General features: G+C 39.1%; 2 protein-coding genes across 7 annotated transcripts in view; one reads left to right on the top strand and one right to left on the bottom strand.

Annotated features, from left to right (window-relative positions):
- Positions 1-8775, top strand: part of LOC309620754 (uncharacterized protein) — a 61216-nt gene extending 52441 nt beyond the window's left edge. For 3 of the 6 annotated variants that reach the window (XR_014239602.1, XM_082377636.1, XM_082377640.1), the window contains 4 exons: positions 703-863; positions 2229-2286; positions 3481-5698; positions 7660-8775. Coding sequence is in view for 1 of the 6 variants with exons in the window: in XM_082377639.1 (XP_082233765.1) it covers positions 7660-7680 (21 nt within the window). In the remaining 5 variants the exon portion in view is untranslated. The remainder of the gene's footprint in view (positions 1-702; positions 864-2228; positions 2287-3480; positions 5699-7659) is intronic. The other 3 variants (XM_082377638.1, XM_082377639.1, XM_082377637.1) reach the window with 2 other exon arrangements.
- Positions 8776-10279: 1504 nt separating this feature from the next.
- CHIC1 (cysteine rich hydrophobic domain 1) overlaps positions 10280-22226 on the bottom strand; it is a 436141-nt gene continuing 424194 nt past the window's right edge. Inside the window, exon 8 of the mRNA XM_082377544.1 lies at positions 10280-13794. The gene's annotated coding sequence lies outside the window, so the exon portion shown is untranslated. The remainder of the gene's footprint in view (positions 13795-22226) is intronic.

Here is a 22226-nt window from a genome sequence, read left to right as displayed (position 1 = left end):
TTCATGAGGTACAGAAGGTTGTATTGTTTTTATCCATCCTATAGTATACACTTGATTGGTGCAAGCTCGCCATATTAGATTAAGTGGCATTTTTAACAAGCTGATCAAAGGCACTAAAGGTTTAAGGAAGAAATGTAAGGCTTCAGGTAGCAGGTTGTGGAAGATATTTGGGGTCATGAGGTTCTACTTGGTGGCCTTTAAAGCATTTAAAGTATTTCCTGCTCCAGGTTCAAGGGTCACCAGGGAATCAGGCCACCAGAAAATGAGTTATGTTGTACAATCAGTCTGCTAATGGATGGGAATGAGATGAAGCCTCAACAGTTGTCCACAACTCTGGGAGCCACCATTCACTGTGACATGGGCTCAGAGTGATGGCTCTTTTGATTATAGCATAGGTTGTAGATTTAGAACCTCAAGGATAGAAGGACCTTAAAAAAAATCTCATATCTAAAACAGCTTATTTTAATTTGACCCTAATTCAAGTCCTTTTATAATATACCCAACAAATGGTCTTTTTGCCTCCAAGTAAGTGTACTTAGTGATGGGGAACTCCTCCCTGAGTTAACTTATCTCTTCTTTCAAGAGCTCTATGCAATACTGAGCTGAAATAATATTTTTCTATAGCTTCAACTCATTCATCATATTTGTATTATGCCTCAATTCAAGAATATTGCTTTATTGTTCTCTCTCCTGCATCTTCAGCTTCTCTCTGCTGCTTTTTGTGCTGCCAGGCACTGTGCTTGGTGATGGGGATATGGAGATGAATTAGACACGATTCCTGCCCTCAAGGAGTTCTCAGTCTAGTGAGAGAGTTCGACATGTACACAGATACTTACAACAGTATGGTATGCTCTACAATGGAGGTATGTACAAGATACTATGGGGTTCAGAAGAGAAATCATTTGACTGAGTCTGGAGATGCAGAGGTTGGAGGAACTGATGCTTCAGTTGATTCTTTAAAAAAGTAAAGGTTGACTAGGCAGAAAACAGAGGGAAATACCTTCTAAGCAAAGGTATGGGGATTAGAAATAGAATGATGAATTGGGAAACTACAAGTAGTTCATGAAATTAGATGGAAATGTGCCATGAAATTTGGATTTCATTTTGAGTGTTTTAAGGAGATGCTTTTGATGGTCACTCTGGTAGTATGGAAGATTTTCAAATCTGGACAGGGAGATCAGTTAGAAGGATACTGTAGTAGTTAAGATGATAAGTGATCTAAGGCTAGAAGGAGTGGGAGTGAAGAAGAGGGGATAACCTCTCAAATAAGAGTTTATACAAAATACAGATATAATTAGAACATGGGAAAATTGAGGCTTTCAGACTTTGGCAAGTGTGTATCCCCCATCCCCACCCCTGGCCTTCATGAAAGATTCTCACATGTTCTTTAGATGGGTGAACATCTGAAGATGTTCCTTCTAGACCAGGGCTTTGCTGCACAGATTTTGCAAGTTTCTTTGGTTTGGGGGGCAGCCATATATGAAATGTTGACTCTTGGGAAGACATCTGAACAGCTGCAGGCTTCTCATAGTATTACTAAGTTCCTGGTCCTTCTCATCAATAGCAGGGCTAATCTCACTGTCATATATCTCCCAAAATATTTTTTACCAAAAATGGAGGCTTTTGTATTTAAAACCCACTCAGGGAAGAAATGGCCTTAGTTATTGTCTCAATTGCTTTATTTTGCTTAGGGATTTTTAAATGTTTATGGTTATATCTCTTGGTAAAAAAATACATTCAATAATTAAAAATCTAAATATATCCAGTGTTTATTTTCTCTTTTCTCAAAGCAATATAAACAGAATATTTGGGAAATTCTCCCCTTAAGGCTCAGAGTGGTGACCCTGGGGATTCAGAGAATGGCTTTCTGTGACTGGAATGATTAATAGGAGATTATGTTTAAGTAGACCTTATGTATTTTCAGTGGACCTTATGTCACTAGCCATCCTGGAGGGCAGTAGGGGGAAGAAGGTTTGGGACAGGAAGCCCTGAGCAGGACAGCAAAGTAGTACAGTGACAGTTTGGGCCTTGGACTCAAATCTAGTCTCACACTTACCAATGTGGTTTTGAGCATGGTTTTTCACCTCTCTGGTACTTCTTATGTAAAATAGAATTAATATCTTTTTGCAATGATGAGTGGGGGTGGGAATATAAGTATTTAATGGGATTATTTCTGTAAATTGCTTGGAACTGGTGTGGAATATGCTAAATGCTAATATGAACTGTAGTTGCTGCAGATAATGATGTTGACCTTGACGAGGATTAAAAGAAGATAGTTAACTAGAGGTACTTATATTTTATATTGTCAATAAGGATGTTGGGGTTTGCAAAAAAAGTAAAACTAACTGACCTCAAGGTTTTCAATGGCATGCTAGTGTGAAGTCACTTCTCTGCCTTTTTTTTTCCCTCTGCCAAATAGGTTGGGAAAACAGATGACTTTTGTCCATGCCCTGATCACTAATCTATTGCATTTGCTCTTATTTCCAAATATAAAGTTGTTGAAAATTTGTACAGTACCCAAACTGAATAAAAGTATCCTAAAAAGTGTAGTAAAATGCTTTGAAATTGGTCAAAACTGGATTTGAAACCTGGCTCAACTACTTACTAACTGTGTGATCTAAGGCATGTTACTTAACCTCATTGAACCTCAATTTCTTCATCTATTATAATAATTAATTTGCAGGGTTTTCATGAGGATATTGTAAAGTGTATGTTATAAGCACGCTATAAATTGCAGGTATCATTGTTAGTTCTTGGGACATTCACCGCGTGACAGAAACAACAGCAGGCCCTGGTGGCTGGGAGGACTTCATGGATCCAACAGCAACCTGAAGAAATCCTACTCGGATGGATATAATACAACCTGCTAAGTGTCCTAGCACTTATCAGGTTGTATTATCATTGTCCGTGTCTATGGCTCTCGTCTACCAGACTCTAAATTCCTAACGGGCAAGGACAGTGCCTTATTCATCTTTGTATTCGCAGTGCCTAATCCGGTGCACATTGTAGGCCTCATTAAATGTTTGTTGAATGAAAAAATGAATCATCAACAGACATTAATTGGGCGCCTGCTCTGTGATCTCCATGGGCTCAGCTTGTCCCCGCCAGTTGCCTACAACGTCCAAGCTGTCTTCAGTGTGCTTTCTCCTGAAGCTTACTCCTATCTTCTAATTCTTTTGCCAAGGACTTTTCTGTGTAGTGCAAAAATAGCAAATATACTTCATCATCTCAAGTACCATCTCCAATTGATTGATAGTACATGTCTTGATTATGTTTTATAAAAAGGATTCTGAAGCCAGATCTCAGCTCAGTATGAAAGAGGATTATAACTAATTAGTGATGTTTGCTGGGGGTGGGAGAAGGGGAGTACAAGTGCCACATATATGTGGCAGCACAAGTGCCACATATATGTCATATTTAATGTATTTTCCATGAAATACTCTGTTTCTATGCCTGTATTTTAGTCTTGGCTACTTGCAGATGTTGCATTGTTGCTGCTGCCACTACTACACTTGCTGCCAGTTGCTCCTTGGGTAGGACCAGAGTGATCATTGATCAGAAACTTCATCCTCACAGTCTGGGGTTTGCTCCTGTGGCTGGTATTCACAGTTTTCCCCTTTCAACTATACCTCAGCTATCCCCTTACCTACATTAACAGGTAGGCCTCCAGATTATGTTCACCACTCAACAGGCTCATACTTCCTTTTTCTTATTTAGTGTGATTAATCATTATTGCTTCATGAGAAGCCTTCTTTCTGTTAGAAGATGTGACAACTAGAATACAAGTTAACCAATTCCATCAGGGCCCTACAGTGAGTCATAAAAGCTCCCTTTTAATGTAGGAGAAAATTGAGCATGCTCACAGACTACAGGGCAGGGAAAAGGGAGGCACTGTACATGTGGAAGAGAGATGATAACTTTTGGCTCTTAGAACACTGGTGGAGGGTTAGCCTTAGATGAAAGGAGTTACCTCTTCACTGGGGCATAGTGATAAGAATAAGAGTTAAGAAGAGTACCTGATAAGGGTGTTGAAGATTTGTAATTGGAGAGGTGGATGATAGAGAGGAAGCTGACCAGGGACAGGATTATGGAGACAAGAGTCTAAGGAATATCCAGGCCAAAAGGCTGGATTGAGAGCTTATGACATATCAAAGTGAACAACTAGTTTGAAACTTGATAATAGACTCAGGAAAAAAATATAAAGTGGTCTTGGGCCATTGTTACAAGTAACATTTGGTTGCCTGGAACTGATCTTGATTGATTGAGGGATGGACAGCTAGCAAGAGAGGAGTTACACAGAAATGGATTTGAGGATCCAGACTGTATATGGAAGGAAGCTCAGAGTCTGTAAAGAAAAAGAGGCTTTAGTGCAATCAAGATGGGTGCTGAATAGTTGGAAAACTAGAATGATAGGACCTGTATCAGAGGCTGAACTTTGGAATGTGAAAATTTTAAAATTGGAGTGATCAAGATACCTGTGATGGTAGGATGTCAGATGGTTGTTTACCTGGATATTGAAGTGACCCAGAATTATAGCAAAAGCTGGGCTAGGAATGAACACTGTGGGCTAGACAAAATAAGCTTCAGTGACTGAGGAATGATCTGGAGGTTGGCACATGACAATTGTGCAGATGCAAGAGAAGAGAGGATGTAGTGGGATGGATAGTAGTATGAGCCTCAGAAGAGTGGTGGGGATTACTAGAAGATGCAAAAACTGTGGTTTGCCCATTGCACTGAGGTTTTGGCTGGCAGAATGCACATCTAAAATGATCCCCTCCTTTATTAAGTGCTTGTTCTATAACCCGACACTTTGCTGTGTGCCATCTGTTTATCCCTTTTGGGTCTGTCAACATTTCATGTGTGAAAATGAGCAGCAATCCCAGGCAAGGATAGCTAGGCTGCTGGCCCTTAGCACTGGTGGAATCCTGTGGCCATCTCCTAACTCTTTGAAAGAGCAGCAAGGCTGGTCATCTGGAAGTATGATAAAAAGATTTGTTTAGGATTAAAATTTTCCCTTGACCTTGATGTAACTTCATTACATGGTACAGGCTTTTGTTGGCTGTGTTCCATAATGTGCTTTGGCTTCTGAGCCTCTGAGTTGAGGAGTGAACTAGAACTGCCCTTTGAAAAAGACAGGCACAGTACTTTAAAAACACATGTTGATTAGAACAAGACACAGTCCTATTATCTAACTGAGCTTTTAAGATAAAGAGTAGACAAAAGAAAGCCCACATCAGTGTGTGAATAACAAAAACCACTTTGTAAAAGCCATTTAGGGTCAGGATACATCCAGTCTGGTGGCCATATTGTAGATGTTCCCTGTGCTGTTGGGAAGGATGGCTGGAAATTGATGCAAAGAGATGGCCCTTAGGACTTGGAAGGTAAAGTTTAGGAAGAGAGTCTCTGTGAACCCTCTGAAATTGCATGCAGTCATTTTTCTTTTGTTATAGTCTTCAAATGAGCTAATATTCCAATAAAGGTTTAGAGCCACTGTGTTAGAGTGACCAGGCCCTCAGACAGCCCATCCCCTCCCGTGGGGGCTGCTCTATATTTATTCCTCAGGAGGAGCTGGTAGAAGACTTCATGAAGGAGAAGAAAAGGAAAAAATCAGAGGATGACTACAGCCTCTCTTCATCCCAGCTTTGCAAAGCATGACTCAATAGATAGATCACCCTTCTGAAGACTCTCCAGACCACAGGTTGCTCTTTTCAATTGCATGCTTAGCCCTCTTGGCTCCTTTCAGAAGTTGTACTCTATGTATATATATGAACTATCACTTCCCATAAAGAGGACACCATGTAGTCAAAAATTGCCAGATCCCCAATGCTGGAATATAGGCCACCAGAGATGAGTTTGAGTTTCAGCAACATAAGACCCCAACTTCATGGAAGGAAGGTAGTCAATTGACTTGAAAATAACCCCAATCCCTGCATTCATATTCTTTTTCCTTCAGTCCCATGACTGAGATATCACTGATTAAAGCAAACAAAAGCCATGACTTTCTCCTTCCACTGGCACTTCTCTGTCCCATGTATATGCCACTGTGGGTCACTGTCTTTCATTAGCACTTCTTTCCATCTCTTAAAACCCAAGGAGGTATGAAAACTAAGGTTGGTGTTGAATTTGTCATAATTACTCTGCAGTTGGAGAATACTCATGTTAATCACCCTGAAACCAACTCCCACCTTATCTCCTGGGGCAGCCACAGGAGACACTAGCCACAGCCGGCAACTGGACCCCAGCCCCAGGGTTTACTCCTGATGTCTCAACTGATTATGAAATACCAGTAGGAGGGCTTGTATCCCTTTCTAACTTGGTCATCAGAGATTAGGATTTGCATACATATGGTATATAAGGACACACATCTTATGGGTTAATAGTAAACAGTGTCAGGTTACTTTTTGTCTCTTGGGGATGGGCAAGATAGGGTATGGGGGAAGTGGACAGTCTTGAACCTTTCAAATATTTCCAGTGATTGTTCAGGACACCCCTAGTCACATCTTCTGGTGCCTTATCCTGTGCCTTGCCTCTCCTTTCTTCATAATCCTTCTAGTGCACTCCTTGCTCTCTCTAGCCACCTTTCATCTCCTGCCCCACCATCATGGGTTTCAGCAGGTGTTTTTTTTTTCTTTTCCTTCCCCCAGGCCATCTGTCTGTAACAGGCCCCAGATGGAAAGAGCCTTACTGTGAATGAGTGAATGAAGATTCAGGGAGTGTTGGTAGTGACACCATGTTTCTCTCTGGATTTAAGGAGAGAAGGAGTGCAGTGCAGAGGGGAAGGAGAGGGAAGCTATGAAATCCCATTATGGAGTAACAAATGCTTGACATTTTAGTGGGTATTAGACCTAGAAGCCTACATGATTGAAGGAAGCAAACCTGAGATTTCTGATATTTGAGTGAAGATAGGAGTTAACTCCTTATTGCCATTAAGAATGAAGGGAGGAGAGAAAAGTGAAGGTCATAAAATCCTTTACCTCAGTGGAGAAGGCACTGAGACTCGCTTCATGAACCTGTTATTTTTAGAGGTAGAGTGAAGATAAGTTGTTGTGCTGCACTTTGTTTTTTTACTCGTGAGAGTCACTGTCAGCCACTTTTCTTAGGTAGGTCTGCCCTTGTGGAGGTTTCTGTTGACCTGTATAAAAAAAACAACCCAGAAAAAAGTTTGCAACTTAGAAGAACTCTCCAGTTCAATGACAGGGTGTTAAAGGGGTTGAGGACAGAGGAAATAGCACAAGTAGTACCAAATAGCTCAGTTTTTTGTTTTTCTTTTTAATAGGATGAATGGGCCAGAGACAGTGGGCAGAATGGCTTCAGGCAACCCCAAACACCAGATAGGACATAAGGAAACAGTACAATGAAAGGTCAATATTTGGACCTTTGTCATTCCCCAGAGAATGATGGAATATCTAAAATAAAATTAGGAGCTGCTTTTGAGAAGGAGAAGGGTTTTAAAAGATTATTTCATAGAAGAAAGAGATTTGGAAGAAGGGAAACTTCCAATTATATAAGATGGGCATTATAGCTTTTAAAGACATCTGTTCCCTGTATAGGTCATAGAGATTGATACCAGTATCAACCTGTGGCTGATCAGGCCAGTTTAACTAAGCAGTTTCATGTTCCTGGAGAGATGCTGCCACTCTCTGTCTCTCACTTTGGCAGGTATTCATTCATCTGCAATGAGTCCAGTACCTGAAGGAGCAAGACAACAACAAGCATCCAGGGGGACAACAGTGTGGCCTTCTGAGTGAAGATAGCAACTGAAAAGATCATGGGATTGGCTGCATTAGGCTGGGCTTGTTTCTTTTTTGAAAATAAAAAATGTTTTCTTTTTGATGGCAAAAGTAACAAGTGGTCATTGTTAAAAAATAAAGTGAAAGGTATAAATTAAAAAGTAAATAATACCTATAATCTTATAACCCAGAAAATAATTCATAACATTTCCATGTATTTCCTTTTACTCTTTAAAAAAAGTGTATATAACACAGTTTAAAAATAAAATTGACATTGTATATGTTATTCTTTAACTTTTCTCATTTGAGAATAAACAAGCATTCTCCTATATCATTAGCATTATTTAAAAATACAGTATTAAGTGTCACATAATATTTCATATGGTTCTAACAAAGTTCATTTACAGTAAGCCCCCTTACATATGAACCTTCAAGTTGCAAACTTTCAAAGATGCGAACGTGTGTTCACATGTCCAGTCATGTAAGTTAGTTCATGAGTCTGGTGTACATTGTCACGTGCATGCATCCTCTACAAGTGGTTGTGCTTTTGTGTACTTTACTGTACCGTACTGTATAGAGCATAGTAGTACAGTATCTTTATTTCAGGCCCAGAATGTGAGTGAAACAGAAGCTTACCCAGCCACAAAGCACAGGGAGATCAGCTCAGTGCTTTGTGACCACCTAGAGGGGTGGGATAGGTAGGATGGAAGGGAGAAGCAAGAGGGAGGAGATATGGGGATATATGTATATGTATAGCTGATTCACTTTGTTATAAAGCAGAAACTAACACACCATTGTAAAGCAATTATACTCCAATAAAGATGTTAAATAAAAAAAGTATTTTTAAATTAAGGTAAAAAAAAATTGAAGCTTACCTATTGCTGATGATCCTTCAGCTCTACCGTCTCCCACCTCCTCTACCTCCAGTCAGTAACTCTTCTTGCCTGTTCACTTGATGCCAGCCCCTGTATGCCAGCTGTTGTACTGTACTACTGTACTTTTCAGGGTACTGTACTTTAAGATTAAAAATGTTTTATTTCTCGTGTTTGTTTTTTATGTATTATTTGTGTGAAAAATATTATAAACCTATTACAGTACAGTACTATATAGCCGATTGTGTTAGTTGGGTACCTAGGCTAACTTTGTTGGACTTACGAACAAATTGGACTTATGAACATGCTCTTGGAATGGAACTTGTTTGTATATAGGGGGCTTACTGTGGATGATCCCATGATGCAGACATTTTGGATATTATCAATTTTGCCTATAAAATTAACATATAATGAACATAATTGTATATTAACCTTTATGTGCATCTCTATTTCTTTAGAATAAATTTCTAGAATTGGAATTACTGAGTTTGATGAGAGCGTTATTAGGGCACCTGAAAGGTGTTGTTGAATTGTCCTCAATATAGTTGTACAAATAACATTCCCATCAGGGGTGCATAAATGTGCATCAAAATATGCCCTTTCCTTTTATAAATCTCTCATCATTTGACAGGCAAAAATATCCATTTGTTTGAGATTTTTATTTCTAATTTGCATACACTAAAATTCACTCTTATCATGTATAGTTCTATAGTTTTGACAAGTATAGAGTCATGTATCCTTCTACTCCAGTACCATACAGAATGGTTTTAGCATAATAATTTCTCTTGATTGCTCTTTTTGTTGTAAACCCCTTTCCCTCAATCCCTGGAAACCACCTATTTGTTCTCCATCCCTATAGTTTTGCCTTTTCCAGAAGGTCATATGAATGGAGTCGTGCAATATGTAGACCTTTTGATCTGGCTTCTTTCACTTAGTAAAACGCATTTAAGTATCATCTATATTGTTATGTAAATCAATATTCATTATTTTTATTGTTGTACTTCACTGTATGGATGTACCAGCTTTTAATCCATTCACTAATTGATGGACATGAGAGATATTTCCAGTTTAGGCCATTATGAATAAAGTTGCTATAAACTCTCAGATACCAGTTTTGTGTAAATATAAATGTTCACTTCTATAGGGTAAATGCCTAAGTGTGAGAGTGTGTGTTAAACGTTTCCAAAGTTTCTGTATCACTTTACATTCCTACCACAAATATGAGTTCCAGTTGCTCCACTTCTTCCACATCTTAACCAGCACTTGGCATTATCATATGTTTTTAAAAATTTTACCCATTGGGTGTGTGGTGATCGCTCATTGTGGTTTTAATTTGCAGTGCCCTAATGGCATATGAGTTTGAACATCTTTTCATATGCTTATTTGCCATTTGAATATCTTCTTTGGTGCAGTCTCTGTTCAAATCTTTTGCCCCCTGCCCTTCTTATTAGGTTGTTCTTTTTCTTACTGTTGAGTGTTCAGACTTATATATTCTTGATACAAGTTCTTTGTCAGATAGATTATTTGGAATTGGATTCTCCAAGTCTGTGGCTTGTCTTTCTATTAGCAGTGCCTTTTTCAGAGTAAAAGTGTTTAATTTGACAAAGTCCACTTTGTCAAATACATGACAATGTAATTTGGGGTGGGTATAAATGAAATTAAAATGTTCAAAGCCACTTAAATTATCCAGGTGGTGTTTAATACAATAAATGTTTATTGTTGAAGTGAGACTCTAAGGATAAATCTAAAAGATCTGTCCTAGTCGTTACACTGTGTAATCTCCTCGCCTTCAATGTGGGCAGGATCTGTTTCTTGCTTCTAACCAACAGGATATGGCAAAGGTCATCATTTTCATTAAAATGTTACATAATATTACATTTCCATGTAAAAATAGCCTCAAAATATACAGAGCATTAATTAATAGAAGTCCACAGAGAAATCGAAAAATCCGCCAAGCAACTGAGAGAATTAAACAGCTCTTTTTCAATTGTTGAGAAATCCCATATACAAATCAACAGCATACAGAAAATTTAAACAACACTAATTACAAGCCTTACCAAATGGGAGTGGAAATACAAACACTTCTGCCTTGAAGAGTTACAGAAAACAATTCATTTGAAGCACACTTGGAACAGTTACAAGAATTGATTCTAGGGAGAGAGAGCAAGATGGCGGAGTAGCATGACGTGAAGCTCACCCTCTCCCACAAATACAGCAAAACTACATCTACATGTGGAGTGATTCTCACAGAATATCTACTAGATGCTGGCAGAAGACCTCAGACTTCTGAAAAGGCAAGAAAATCTCAACGTAACTGGGTAGGAAAAAAGAAAAAAAAAATGCGAGAAAGGAATCAGGATGAGACCTGCGCCCCTGGGAGGGAGCTGTGAAAGAGGAAAGCTTCCTGTGCCCTGGGAAGCCTCCTCACCGGCAGGGAGATTGGCCAAGACAGAAAGGGAGCTTCAGAGCCTCAGAGGAGAATGCAGCAGCCAGTTTGCTGCAGCCAGAGCAGAGGGAGAACTGCACAGTTGGTCAGTGCTGCTGCCCAGCACTCCGCAGCCTGACATGCACGTCCACCAGTGCTGGTGGAGGCTGGTTGCTGGAACTCGGGCTTCAGAGATCAGAACCAGGAGAGGACTGGGGTTGGCTGTGTGTAGACAGACTGGGGTGGGGTCGGGGGGCTGGAATCCAGTGCGACTGTGGCTGGGTGTGTAAGCAGAGGAAGCCTGGGCCACCTTAGAGGCCAGTCACCATTGTTTGCAGGGTGCATGAGGGGAGGGGTGGGACCAGATTGTAGACTTTATCCTCTGTGTACACTCGCAGAGGGCAGGACACTGCCTGAATGGGCTCCAGAGGCAGTGGCAAGCCTCCACTGCTGCCTCCCCAGACGCTAGGAGCAGTTGTGGGACCCCGCCACCTCCCACTCAGACACCAGGAGTGGTTGTGGGCCCCTGCTGACTCCCTCCCAGACCCTAGGAGTGGTCACGAACCCACCCAAATTCCAGTCGTCATTGCAAGCTGCCTCCACTCCCATCACATGTCCCAAGTGCACGCCTGAGCTGCCTGCCTGAGCTGAGAACCCCAAGACTGGGCACGAGCCACTGCATCTGCACACCCCCTATCAAGGGGAAAACAACCAGCACGTGCTGGGGAAAGAGGCGACAGGCATCCATACTAAAAACAGCCCTCACACCAAAAATATTAAACCCACACAAGCTACACAGGGACAACCCCACATATAAATAGCCATCCAAGACCACAGTAGATAACTTTCCCCTAAACTCACAGAGTAAGAGAAATATAAGTAAAATGAAGGAACAGAGGAACAACTCCCAGTTAAAATATCAAGAGCATTCCCCTGAAAGAATTAACAATGAAACAGGTCTCTGACACTGAGTTCAAAAAGGAGATAATGAAAATAATGAAGGAATTAAGAAAGGCTATCAAAAGAAATGCAGAACACTGTAAAAAGGAACTAGAAACTATAAAGAGAAACCAAGAAAAATTAGAAAACTCATTTACAGAGATGAAAGCTGAGCTAAAGGCAATGAATAGCAGAATGAATAATGCAGAAGAATGAATAAGTGACCTGGAAGACAGAATAATGGAAATCACCCAATCAGGACGGCAGACAGCCAAATAAAAAAAAAAAGAAAGAAAATAGTATGAGACCGATGGGATAATATAAAGTGTGCCAACCCACACATAATAGGGATTCCAGGAAAAGAAACAGAAAAGGGGACCAAAAATATATTTGAAGAAATTATGACTGAAAACTTCCCAAACCTAAAGAAGGAAACAGATATCCAGGTACAGGAAGCACAGAGGGTCCCAAGCAGGATAAACTGGAACAGACCTACACCAAGACATATTATAATAAAAATGGCAAAAGTTAAAGATAAAGGGAATTCTAAAGGCAGCAAGAGAAAAACAAAGAGTAATTACAAGGGAACCCCCATTAGGCTATCAGCTGATTTCTCTACAGAAACGTTGCAGGCCAGAAGGGAGTGGCAACATATATTTGAAGTCCTGAAAGGGAAAAATCTACAAACTAGGTTACTCTACCCAGCAAATTATCATTTAGAATAGAAGGAGAGATAAAGAATCTCTCAGACAAGCAAAAAATAAGAATATAGCATTACTAAACCTATCCTAAAGGAAATATTGAAAGGTCCTCTCTAAGTAGAAAAGAAGTAAGAATCCATAGGGAAGAGAAAATCACAATTGGAAAATAAATCACTTAAATAAGCCAGTACACAGATTAAAAACAAAAAATTTTCTGTGAAAGTGATGATAACCACAATGAACAGCACAAGAATGAACATGAAGATGTAAAAGAGGACATTGAAATCATAAGACGTGGGGGAGGAGAGTAAGAAAACGTAGATATTTTCCCCCCTAGAAAGTGTTTGAGCCTATATGACTACTAGTCTAAGGCAAGTAGATATAAGAAGGGGTTAACATACTTGAAAAACAGGGTAGCCACAAATCAAAAACATACAGTACGTTCACAAAAACCAAAAAGGAGAGAACACAAGTACAATACAAAAGAAAATCATCAAGTCACAAAAGGAAAAACAAAAAGAAAAAGAAAGGAAGAAGAAATACAGAATCAATGGGAAAAGAAGGTTCAAAATGGCAATAAATACATATCTATCAATAATTACCTTAAATGTCAGTGGACTAAATGCTCCAATCAAAAGACACAGAGTGGCAGATTGGATTAAAAAAAAAAACAGGAGCCTATGATATGCTGCCTACAGGAGACCCACTCTGGGGCAAAGGACACGCATAGATTGAAAGTGAGGGGATGGAAAAAGATATTTCATGCAAACGGAAATGACAAGAAAGCAGAGATCTCAGTACTCGTATCAGACAAAATAGACTTTAAAACAAAGGCCATAAAGAAAGATAAAGAAGGACACTATATAATGACAAAAAAGATCAATATAAGAAGAGGATTTTACACTCGTCAACATATATACACCTAATATAGGAGCACCCACATAGATAAAACAAATACTAACAGACATAAAGGGAGAAACTGACAGGAATACAATAATAGTAGGAGACTTTAACACCCCACTCACATCAATGGACAGATCTTCCAGACAGAGAATCAATAAGGCAACAGAGATACTAAGTGATACAATAGAGCAGTTAGACTTAATTGATATTTTCAGGACATTACACTAAAAAGAACCTAGAATACACATTATTTTCAAGTGTACATGCAACATTCTCTAGGACTGACAACATACTAGGGCACAAAACAAGACTCCACAAATTTAAGAGTATAAAAGTTATCTCAAGCATCTTTTCTGACCGCAATGGCATGAAACTAGAAATTAACCACAGAAAAAGAAATGAGAATAAAAAGATTACATGGAGACTAAACAACATGCTACTACAAAACCAATGGGTGAATGATGAAATCAAAGAGGAAATTAAAAAATACCTTGATACAAATGACAATGAAAATATAACCATAAAAAATCTATGGGATGCAGCAAAAGCAGTTATTAGAGGGAAATTCACAGTGATACAGGCCTTCCTCAAAAAATAAGAAAAATCTCAAACAACCTAACTTATCACTTAAAAGAATTAGAAAAAGAAGAACAAACAAAACCTAAAGTCAACAGAAGGAAGGAAATAATAAAGATCAGAGAGGAAATGAACAAAATAGAGAACTAAAAAACAATAGAAAAAGTCAATAAAACCAAGAGCTGGTTCTTTGAAAAGATAAACAAAATTGACAAACCTCTGCCCAGGCTCACCAAGAACCAAAGAGAGAATGTAAATATACAAAATAAGAAATGAAAAAGGAGGCATAACAACTGATACTGCAGAAATACAAAAAAACATAAGGGAACACTATGAATAATTATTAGCCAACAAATTCAACAACCTAGAAGAAGTGGACAAGTTTCTAGAAACATACAGCCCACCAAAATTGAATCAAGAAGAAATATGAACAGACTGATCACTAGAACTGAAATAGAATCTGTAATTTTAAAACTCCCTACAAACAGAAGTGCAGGACCAGATGGTCCCAGAGGCAAATTCTACCAAACATACAGAGAACTTATACCAATCCTTCTCAAACTCTTCCAGAAAATTGAACAAGAGGGAACACTCCCAAGGACATTCTATGAAGCCACCATCACCCTGATACCAAAACCAGAGAAAGACACCACCAAAAAAGAAAATTATGGGCCAATATCATTGATGAATATAGATGCAAAAATTCTCAACAATATATTAGTAAACTGAATCCAACAGCACATAAAAAAGATCATACACCACAACCAAGTGGGATTCATCCCAAGTTCACAAGGATGGTTCAACATACGCAAATCAATCAACGTGATACATCACATCAACAAAAGAAAAGACAAAAAATACATGATCATCTTAATAGATGTAGAAAAAGCATTTGACAAAATTCAACATCCATTCATGGTAAAAACTCTTACCAAAGTGGGTATAGAGGGAACATATCTGAAAATAGTAAAAGCTATTTATGACAAACCCACGGCCAATATAATACTCAATGTTGAAAAGTTGAAAACCTTCCCACTAAAATCTGGAACAAGACAAGGATGCCCATTCTCACCACTTCGCTTTAACATGGTGTTGGAAATCCTAGCCACAGAAACCAGAAAAGGAAAAGAAATAAAAAGTATCCAAGTTGGAAGGGAACAGGTGAAATTTTCATTATATGCAGATGATATGATACTATATATAGAAAACCCTAAAGATTCCACACAAAAGCTACTTGAATTGATCAGCGAATTCAGCAAGGTAGCAGAATACAAGATTAACATACAGAAAAAAAAGATTGCATTTCTTTACACCAACAATGAAATATCAGAAAGGGAAGGTAAAAACAAATACCTTTTAAAATTGCAGCTCCAAAAATAAAATACTGAGGAATAAACTTGACCAAGAAGGTGAAAGACTTATACACTGAGAACTATAAAACACTAATAAAGGAAACTGAAGATGATTCAAAGAAGTAGGAAGATATCTCATGCTCTTCAACTGGAAGAATTAATATTGTTAAAATGACCATACTACCCAAAGCAATCTACAGATTTAATGTGATCCCTATTAAATTACCCATGACATTTTTCACAGAAATAGAACAAATAATCCTAAAATTCATATGGAACCATAAAAGACACAGAATTGCTAAAGCAATCCCGAAGAAAAAGAAAAAGCACGAGGCATAACCATCCCAGACTTCAAACAATACTACAAAGCTACAGAAATCAAACAGCATGGTAATGGCACAAAAACAAACATATGGATCAATGGAAGAGAATAGAGAGCTCAGAAATAAACCTACACACCTATGGTCAATTAACCTTCAACAAAGGAGGCAAGAATATACAGTGGGAGAAGACAGTCTCTTCAAGTGTTGGTGGGAAAGGTGGACAGCCACATGTAAGTCAATAAAATTAGAACCTACCCTCTTGCCATACACAAAAATAAACTCAAGGGAGAGGAACCAAGATTGTGGAGTAGAAGGACATGCTCTCACTCCCTCTTGAGAGAACACCAGAATCACAACTAGCTGCTGGACAATCATCGACAGGAAGACACTGGAACTCACCAAAAAAGATACACCACATCCAAAGACAAAGGAGAAGCCACAATGAGACGGTAGGGGGGCACAATCAGAGTAAAATCAAATCCCATAACTGGTGGGTGGGTGACTCACAGACTGGTGAACACTTATACCACAGAAGTCCACCCACTGGAGTGAAGGTTCTGAGCCCCACGTCAGGCTTCCCAAAACGGGGATCCGGCAACGGGAGGAGGAATTCATAGAGAATCAGACTTTGAAGCCTAGTGGGAATTGATTGCAGGACTTTGACAGGACTGGGGGAAACAGAGACCCCACTCTTGGAGGGCGCACACAAAAGAGTGTGTGCATCGGGACCCAGGGGAAGGAGCAGTGACCCTGGAGGAGACTGAACCAGACCTACCTGCTAGTGTTGGAAAGTCTCCTGCAGAGGAGGGGGTGGCTCTGTTTCACCATGGGGACAAGAGCACTGGCAGCAGAAGTTCTGGGAAGTACTCCTTGGCGTGAGCCCTCCCAGAGTCTGTCATTAGCCCCACCAAAGAGCCCAGGTAGGTTCCAGTGTTGGGTTGCCTCAGGCAAAACAACCAACAGGGAGGGAACCCAGCCCCACCCATCAACAGTCAAGTGGATTAAAGTTTTACAGAGCGCTGACCACCACAGCAACAGTCAGCTCTACCCACCACCAGAGCCTCCCATCAAGCCTCTTAGATAGCCTCAACCACCAGAGGGCAGACAGCAGAAGCAAGAAAAACTACAATCCTGCAGCCTGTGGAATAAAAACCACATTCACAGAAAGACAGACAAGATGAAAAGGCAGAGGGCTGTATACCAGATGAAGGAACAAGATAGAACCCCAGAAAAACAACTAAATGAAGTGGAGATAGGCAACCTTCCAGAAAAAGAATTCAGAATAATGATAGTGAAGATGATCCAGGACCTCGGAATAAGAATGCAGGCAAAGATCGAGAAGATGCAAGAAATGATTAACAAAGACCTAGAAGAATTAAAGAACAAACAAACAGAGATGAACAATACAATAACTGAAATGAAAACTACACTAGAAGGAATCAATAGCAGAATAACTGAGGCAGAAGAACGGATAAGTGACCTGGAAGACAGAATGGTGGAATTTACTGCTGCGGAACAGACTAAGGAAAAAAGAATGAAAAGAAATGAAGACAGCCTAAGAGACGTCTGGGACAACATTAAACGCAACAACATTCGTATTATAGGGGTCCCAGAAGGAGAAGGGAGAGAGAAAGGACCAGAGAAAATATTTGAAGAGATTATAGTCAAAAACTTCCCTAACATGGGAAAGGAAATAGCCACCCAAGTCCAGGAAGGGCAGAGAGTCCCATACAGGATAAACCCAAGGAGAAACATGCTGAGACACATAGTAATCAAATTGGCAAAAATTAAAGATAAAGAAAAATTATTGAAAGCAGCAAGGGAAAAACGACAAATAACATACAAGGGGACTCCCATAAGGTTAACAGCTGATTCCTCAGCAGAAACTCTACAAGCCAGAAGGGAGTGGCATGATATACTTAAAGTGATGAAAGAGAAGAACCTACAACCAAGATTACTCTACCCGGCAAGGATCTCATTTACATTTGATGGAGAAATCAAAAGCTTTACAGACAAGCAAAAGCTAAGAGAATTCAGCACCACCAAACCAGCTCTACAACAAATGCTAAAGGAACTTCTCTAAGTGGGAAACACAAGAGAAGAAAAGGACCTACAAAAACAAACCCAAAACAATTAAGAAAATGGTCATAGGAACATACATATCGATAATTACTTTAAACGTGAATGGATTAAATGCTCCAACCAAAAGACACAGGCTTGCTGAATGGATACAAAAACAAGACCCATCTATATGCTGTCTACAAGAGACCGAATTTAGACCTAGGGACACATACAGACTGAAAGTTAGGGGATGGAAAAAGATACTCCATGCAAATGGAAATCAAAAGAAAGCTGGAGTAGCTATACTCTTATCAGATAAAATAGACTTTAAAATAAAGAATGTTACAAGAGACAAGGAAGGACACTACATAATGATCAAGGGAGCAATCCAAGAAGAAGATATAACAATTATAAATATATATGCACCCAACATAGGAGCACCTCAATACATAAGGCAACTGCTAACAGCTGTAAAAGAGGAAATCAACAGTAACACAATAATAGTGGGGAACTTTAACACCTCACTTACACCAATGGACAGATCATCCAAAATGAAAATAAATAAGGAAACAGAAGCTTTAAATGACACAATAGACCAGATAGATTTAATTGATATTTATAGGACATTCCATCCAAAAACAACAGATTACACTTTCTTCTCAAGGGCGCATGGAACATTCTCCAGGATAGATCACATCTTGGGTCACAAATCAAGCCTCAGTAAATTTAAGAAAATTGAAATCATATCAAGCATCTTTTCTGACCACAACGCTATGAAATTAGAAATGAATTACAGGGAAAAAAACGTAAAAAACACAAACACATGGAGACTAAACAATACGTTACTAAATAACCAAGAGATCACTGAAGAAATCAAAGAGGAAATCAAAAAATACCTAGAGACAAAGGACAATGAAAACACGATGACCCAAAATCTATGGGATGCAGCAAAAGCAGTTCTAAGAGGGAAGTTTATAGTTATACAAGCCTACCTCAAGAAACAAGAAAAATCTCAAGTAAACAATCTAACCTTACACGTAAAGGAACTAGAGAAAGAAGAACAAACAAAACCCAAAGTTAGCAGAAGGAAAGAAATCATAAAGATCAGAGTGGAAATAAATGAAATAGAAACAAAAAAAAAAACAATAGCAAAGATCAATAAAACTAAAAGCTAGTTTTTTGAGAAGATAAACAAAACTGATAAACCATTAGCCAGACTCATCAAGAAAAGTGGGAGAGGACTCAAATCAATAAAATCAGAAATGAAAAAGGAGAAGTTACAACAGATACCGCAGAAATACAAAGCATCCTAAGAGACTACTACAAGCAACTCTATGCCAATAAAGTGGACAACCTGGAAGAAATGGACAAATTCTTAGAAAGGTATAACCTTCCAAGACTGAACCAGGAAGCAATAGAAAATATGAACAGACCAATCACAAGTAATGAAATTGAAACTGTGATTAAAAATCTTCCAACAAACAGAAGTCCAGGACCAGATGGCTTCACAGGTGAATTCTATCAAACATTTAGAGAGGAGCTAACACCCATCCTTCTCAAACTCTTCCAAAAAATTGCAGAGGAAGAAACACACCCATACTGATTCTATGAGGCCACCATCACCCTGATACCAAAACCAGACAAAGATACTACAAAAAAAGAAAATTACAGACCAATATCTCTGATGAACATAGACGCAAAAATCCTCAACAAAATACTAGCAAACAGAATCCAACAGCACATTAAAAGGATCATACACCACGATCAAGTGGGATTTATCCCAGGGATGCAAGGATTCTTCAATATACGCAAATCAATCAATGTGATACACCATATTAACAAATTGAAGAAGAAAAACCATATGATCATCGCAATAGATGCAGAAAAAGCTTTTGACAAAATTCAACACCAATTTATGATAAAAACTCTCCAGAAAGTGGGCATAGAGGGAACCTACCTCAACATAATAAAGGCCATATAAGACAAACCCACAGCAAACATCATTCTCAATGGTGAAAAACTGAAAGCATTTCCTCTAAGATCAGGAATGAGACAAGGATGCCCACTCTCACCACTATTATTCAACATAGTTTTGGAAGTCCTAGCCACTGCAATCAGAGAAGAAAAAGAAATAAAAGGAATACAAATTGGAAAAGAAGAAGTAAAACTGTCACTGTTTGCAGATGACATGATACTATACATAGAGAATCCTAAGACTGCCACCAGAAAGCTACTAGAGCTAATTAATGAATCTGGTAAAGTTGCAGGATACAAAATTAATGCACAGAATTCTCTTGCATTCCTATACACTAATGATGAAAAATCTGAAAGAGAAATTATGGAAACACTCCCATTTACCATTGCAACAAAAAGAATAAAATACCTAGGAAAAAACCTACCTAGGGAGACAAAAGACCTGTATGCAGAAAACTATAAGACACTGATGAAAGAAATTAAAGATGATACCAACAGATGGAGAGATATACCATGTTCTTGGATTGGAAGAATCAATATTGTGAAAATGACTCTACTACCCAAAGCAATCTACAGATTCAATGCAATCCCTATCAAATTACCAATGGCATTTGTTTTTTTTTTTTTTTTGGCTGTGTTGGGTCTTTGTTTCTGTGCGAGGGCTTTCTCTAGTTGTGGCGAGTGGGGCCACTCTTCATCGCGGTGCATGGGCCTCTCACTGTCGCGGTCTCTCTTGTTGCGGAGCACAGGCTCCAGACACACGTGGGCTCAGTAGTTGTGGCTCATGGGCCTAGTTGCTCTGCGGCATGTGGGATTTTCCCAGACCAGGGCTCGAATCCGTGTCCCCTGCATCAGCAGGCAGATTCTCAACCACTGTGCCACCAGGGAAGCCCCCCAATGGCATTTTTTATGGAACTAGAACAAATCATCTTAAAATTTGTATGGAGACACAAAAGACACCATATAGCCAAAGCAGTCTTGAGGGAAAAAAACGGAGCTGGAGGAATCAGACTCCCTCACTTCAGACTATACTACAAAGCTACAGTAATCAAGACAATATGGTACTGGCACAAAAACAGAAACATAGATCAATGGAACAAGATAGAAAGCCCAGAGATAAACCCACATACCTATGATCAACTAATCTATGACAAAGGAGGCAAAGATATACAATAGAGAAAAGACAGTCTCCTCAATAAGTGGTACTGGGAAAACTGGACAGCTACATGTAAAAGAATGAAATTAGATTACTCCCTAACACCATACACAAAAATTAACTCAAAATGTATTAGAGACCTAAATGTAAGACTGGACACTATAAAACTCTTAGAGGAAAACATAGGAGGAACACTCTTTGACATAAATCACAGCAAGATCTTTTTTGATCCACCTCCTAGAGTAATGGAAATAAAAACAAAAATAAACAAATGGGACCTAATGAAACTTCAAAGCTTTTGCACAGCAAAGGAAACCGTAAACCAGACGAAAAGACAACCCTCAGAATGGGCGAAAATATTTGCAAACGAATTAACAGACAAAGGTTTAATCTCCAAAGTATATAAACAGCTCATTCAGCTCAATATTAAAGAAACAAACAACCCAATCCAAAAATGGGCAGAAGACCTAAATAGACATTTCTCCAAAGGAGACATACAGACGGCCATGAAGCACATGAAAAGATGCTCAACATCACTAATTATTAGAGAAATGCAAATCAAAACTACAATGAGGTATCACCTCACACCAGTTAGAATGGGCATCATCGGAAAATCTACAAACAACAAATGCTGGAGAGGGTGTAGAGAAAAGGGAACCCTCTTGCACTGTGTGTGGGAATGTAAATTGTTACAGCCACTATGGAGAACAGTATGGAGGTTCCTTAAAAAGCTAAAAATAGAATTACCATATGACCCAGCAATCCCACTACTGGGCATATACCCAGAGAAAACCATAATTCAAAAAGACACATGCACCCCAATGTTCATTGCAGCACTATTTACAATAGCCAGGTCATGGAAGCAACCTAAATTCCCATCGACAGACGAATGGATAAAGAAATTGTGGTACATATATACAATGGAATATTACTCAGCCATAAAAAGGAACGAAATTGAGTCATTTGTTGAGACGTGGATGGATCTAGAGACTCTCATACAGAGTGAAGTAAGTCAGAAAGCGATAAACAAATATCGTATATTAACGCATGTACGTGGAACCTAGAAAAATGGTACAGATGAACCGGGTTGCAGGGCAGAAGTTGAGACACAGATGTAGAGAACAAACGTATGGACACCAAGGGGGGAAAACTGCGGTGGGGTGGGGATGGTGGTGTGCTGAATTGGGCGATTGGGATTGACATTTATACAGTGA

This window comes from Balaenoptera borealis (genome assembly GCF_965194805.1).
Source record: "Balaenoptera borealis genome assembly, chromosome: X".
Classification (NCBI taxonomy): domain Eukaryota; kingdom Metazoa; phylum Chordata; class Mammalia; order Artiodactyla; family Balaenopteridae; genus Balaenoptera; species Balaenoptera borealis.
This window is presented reverse-complemented; position numbering and strand designations above follow the sequence as displayed.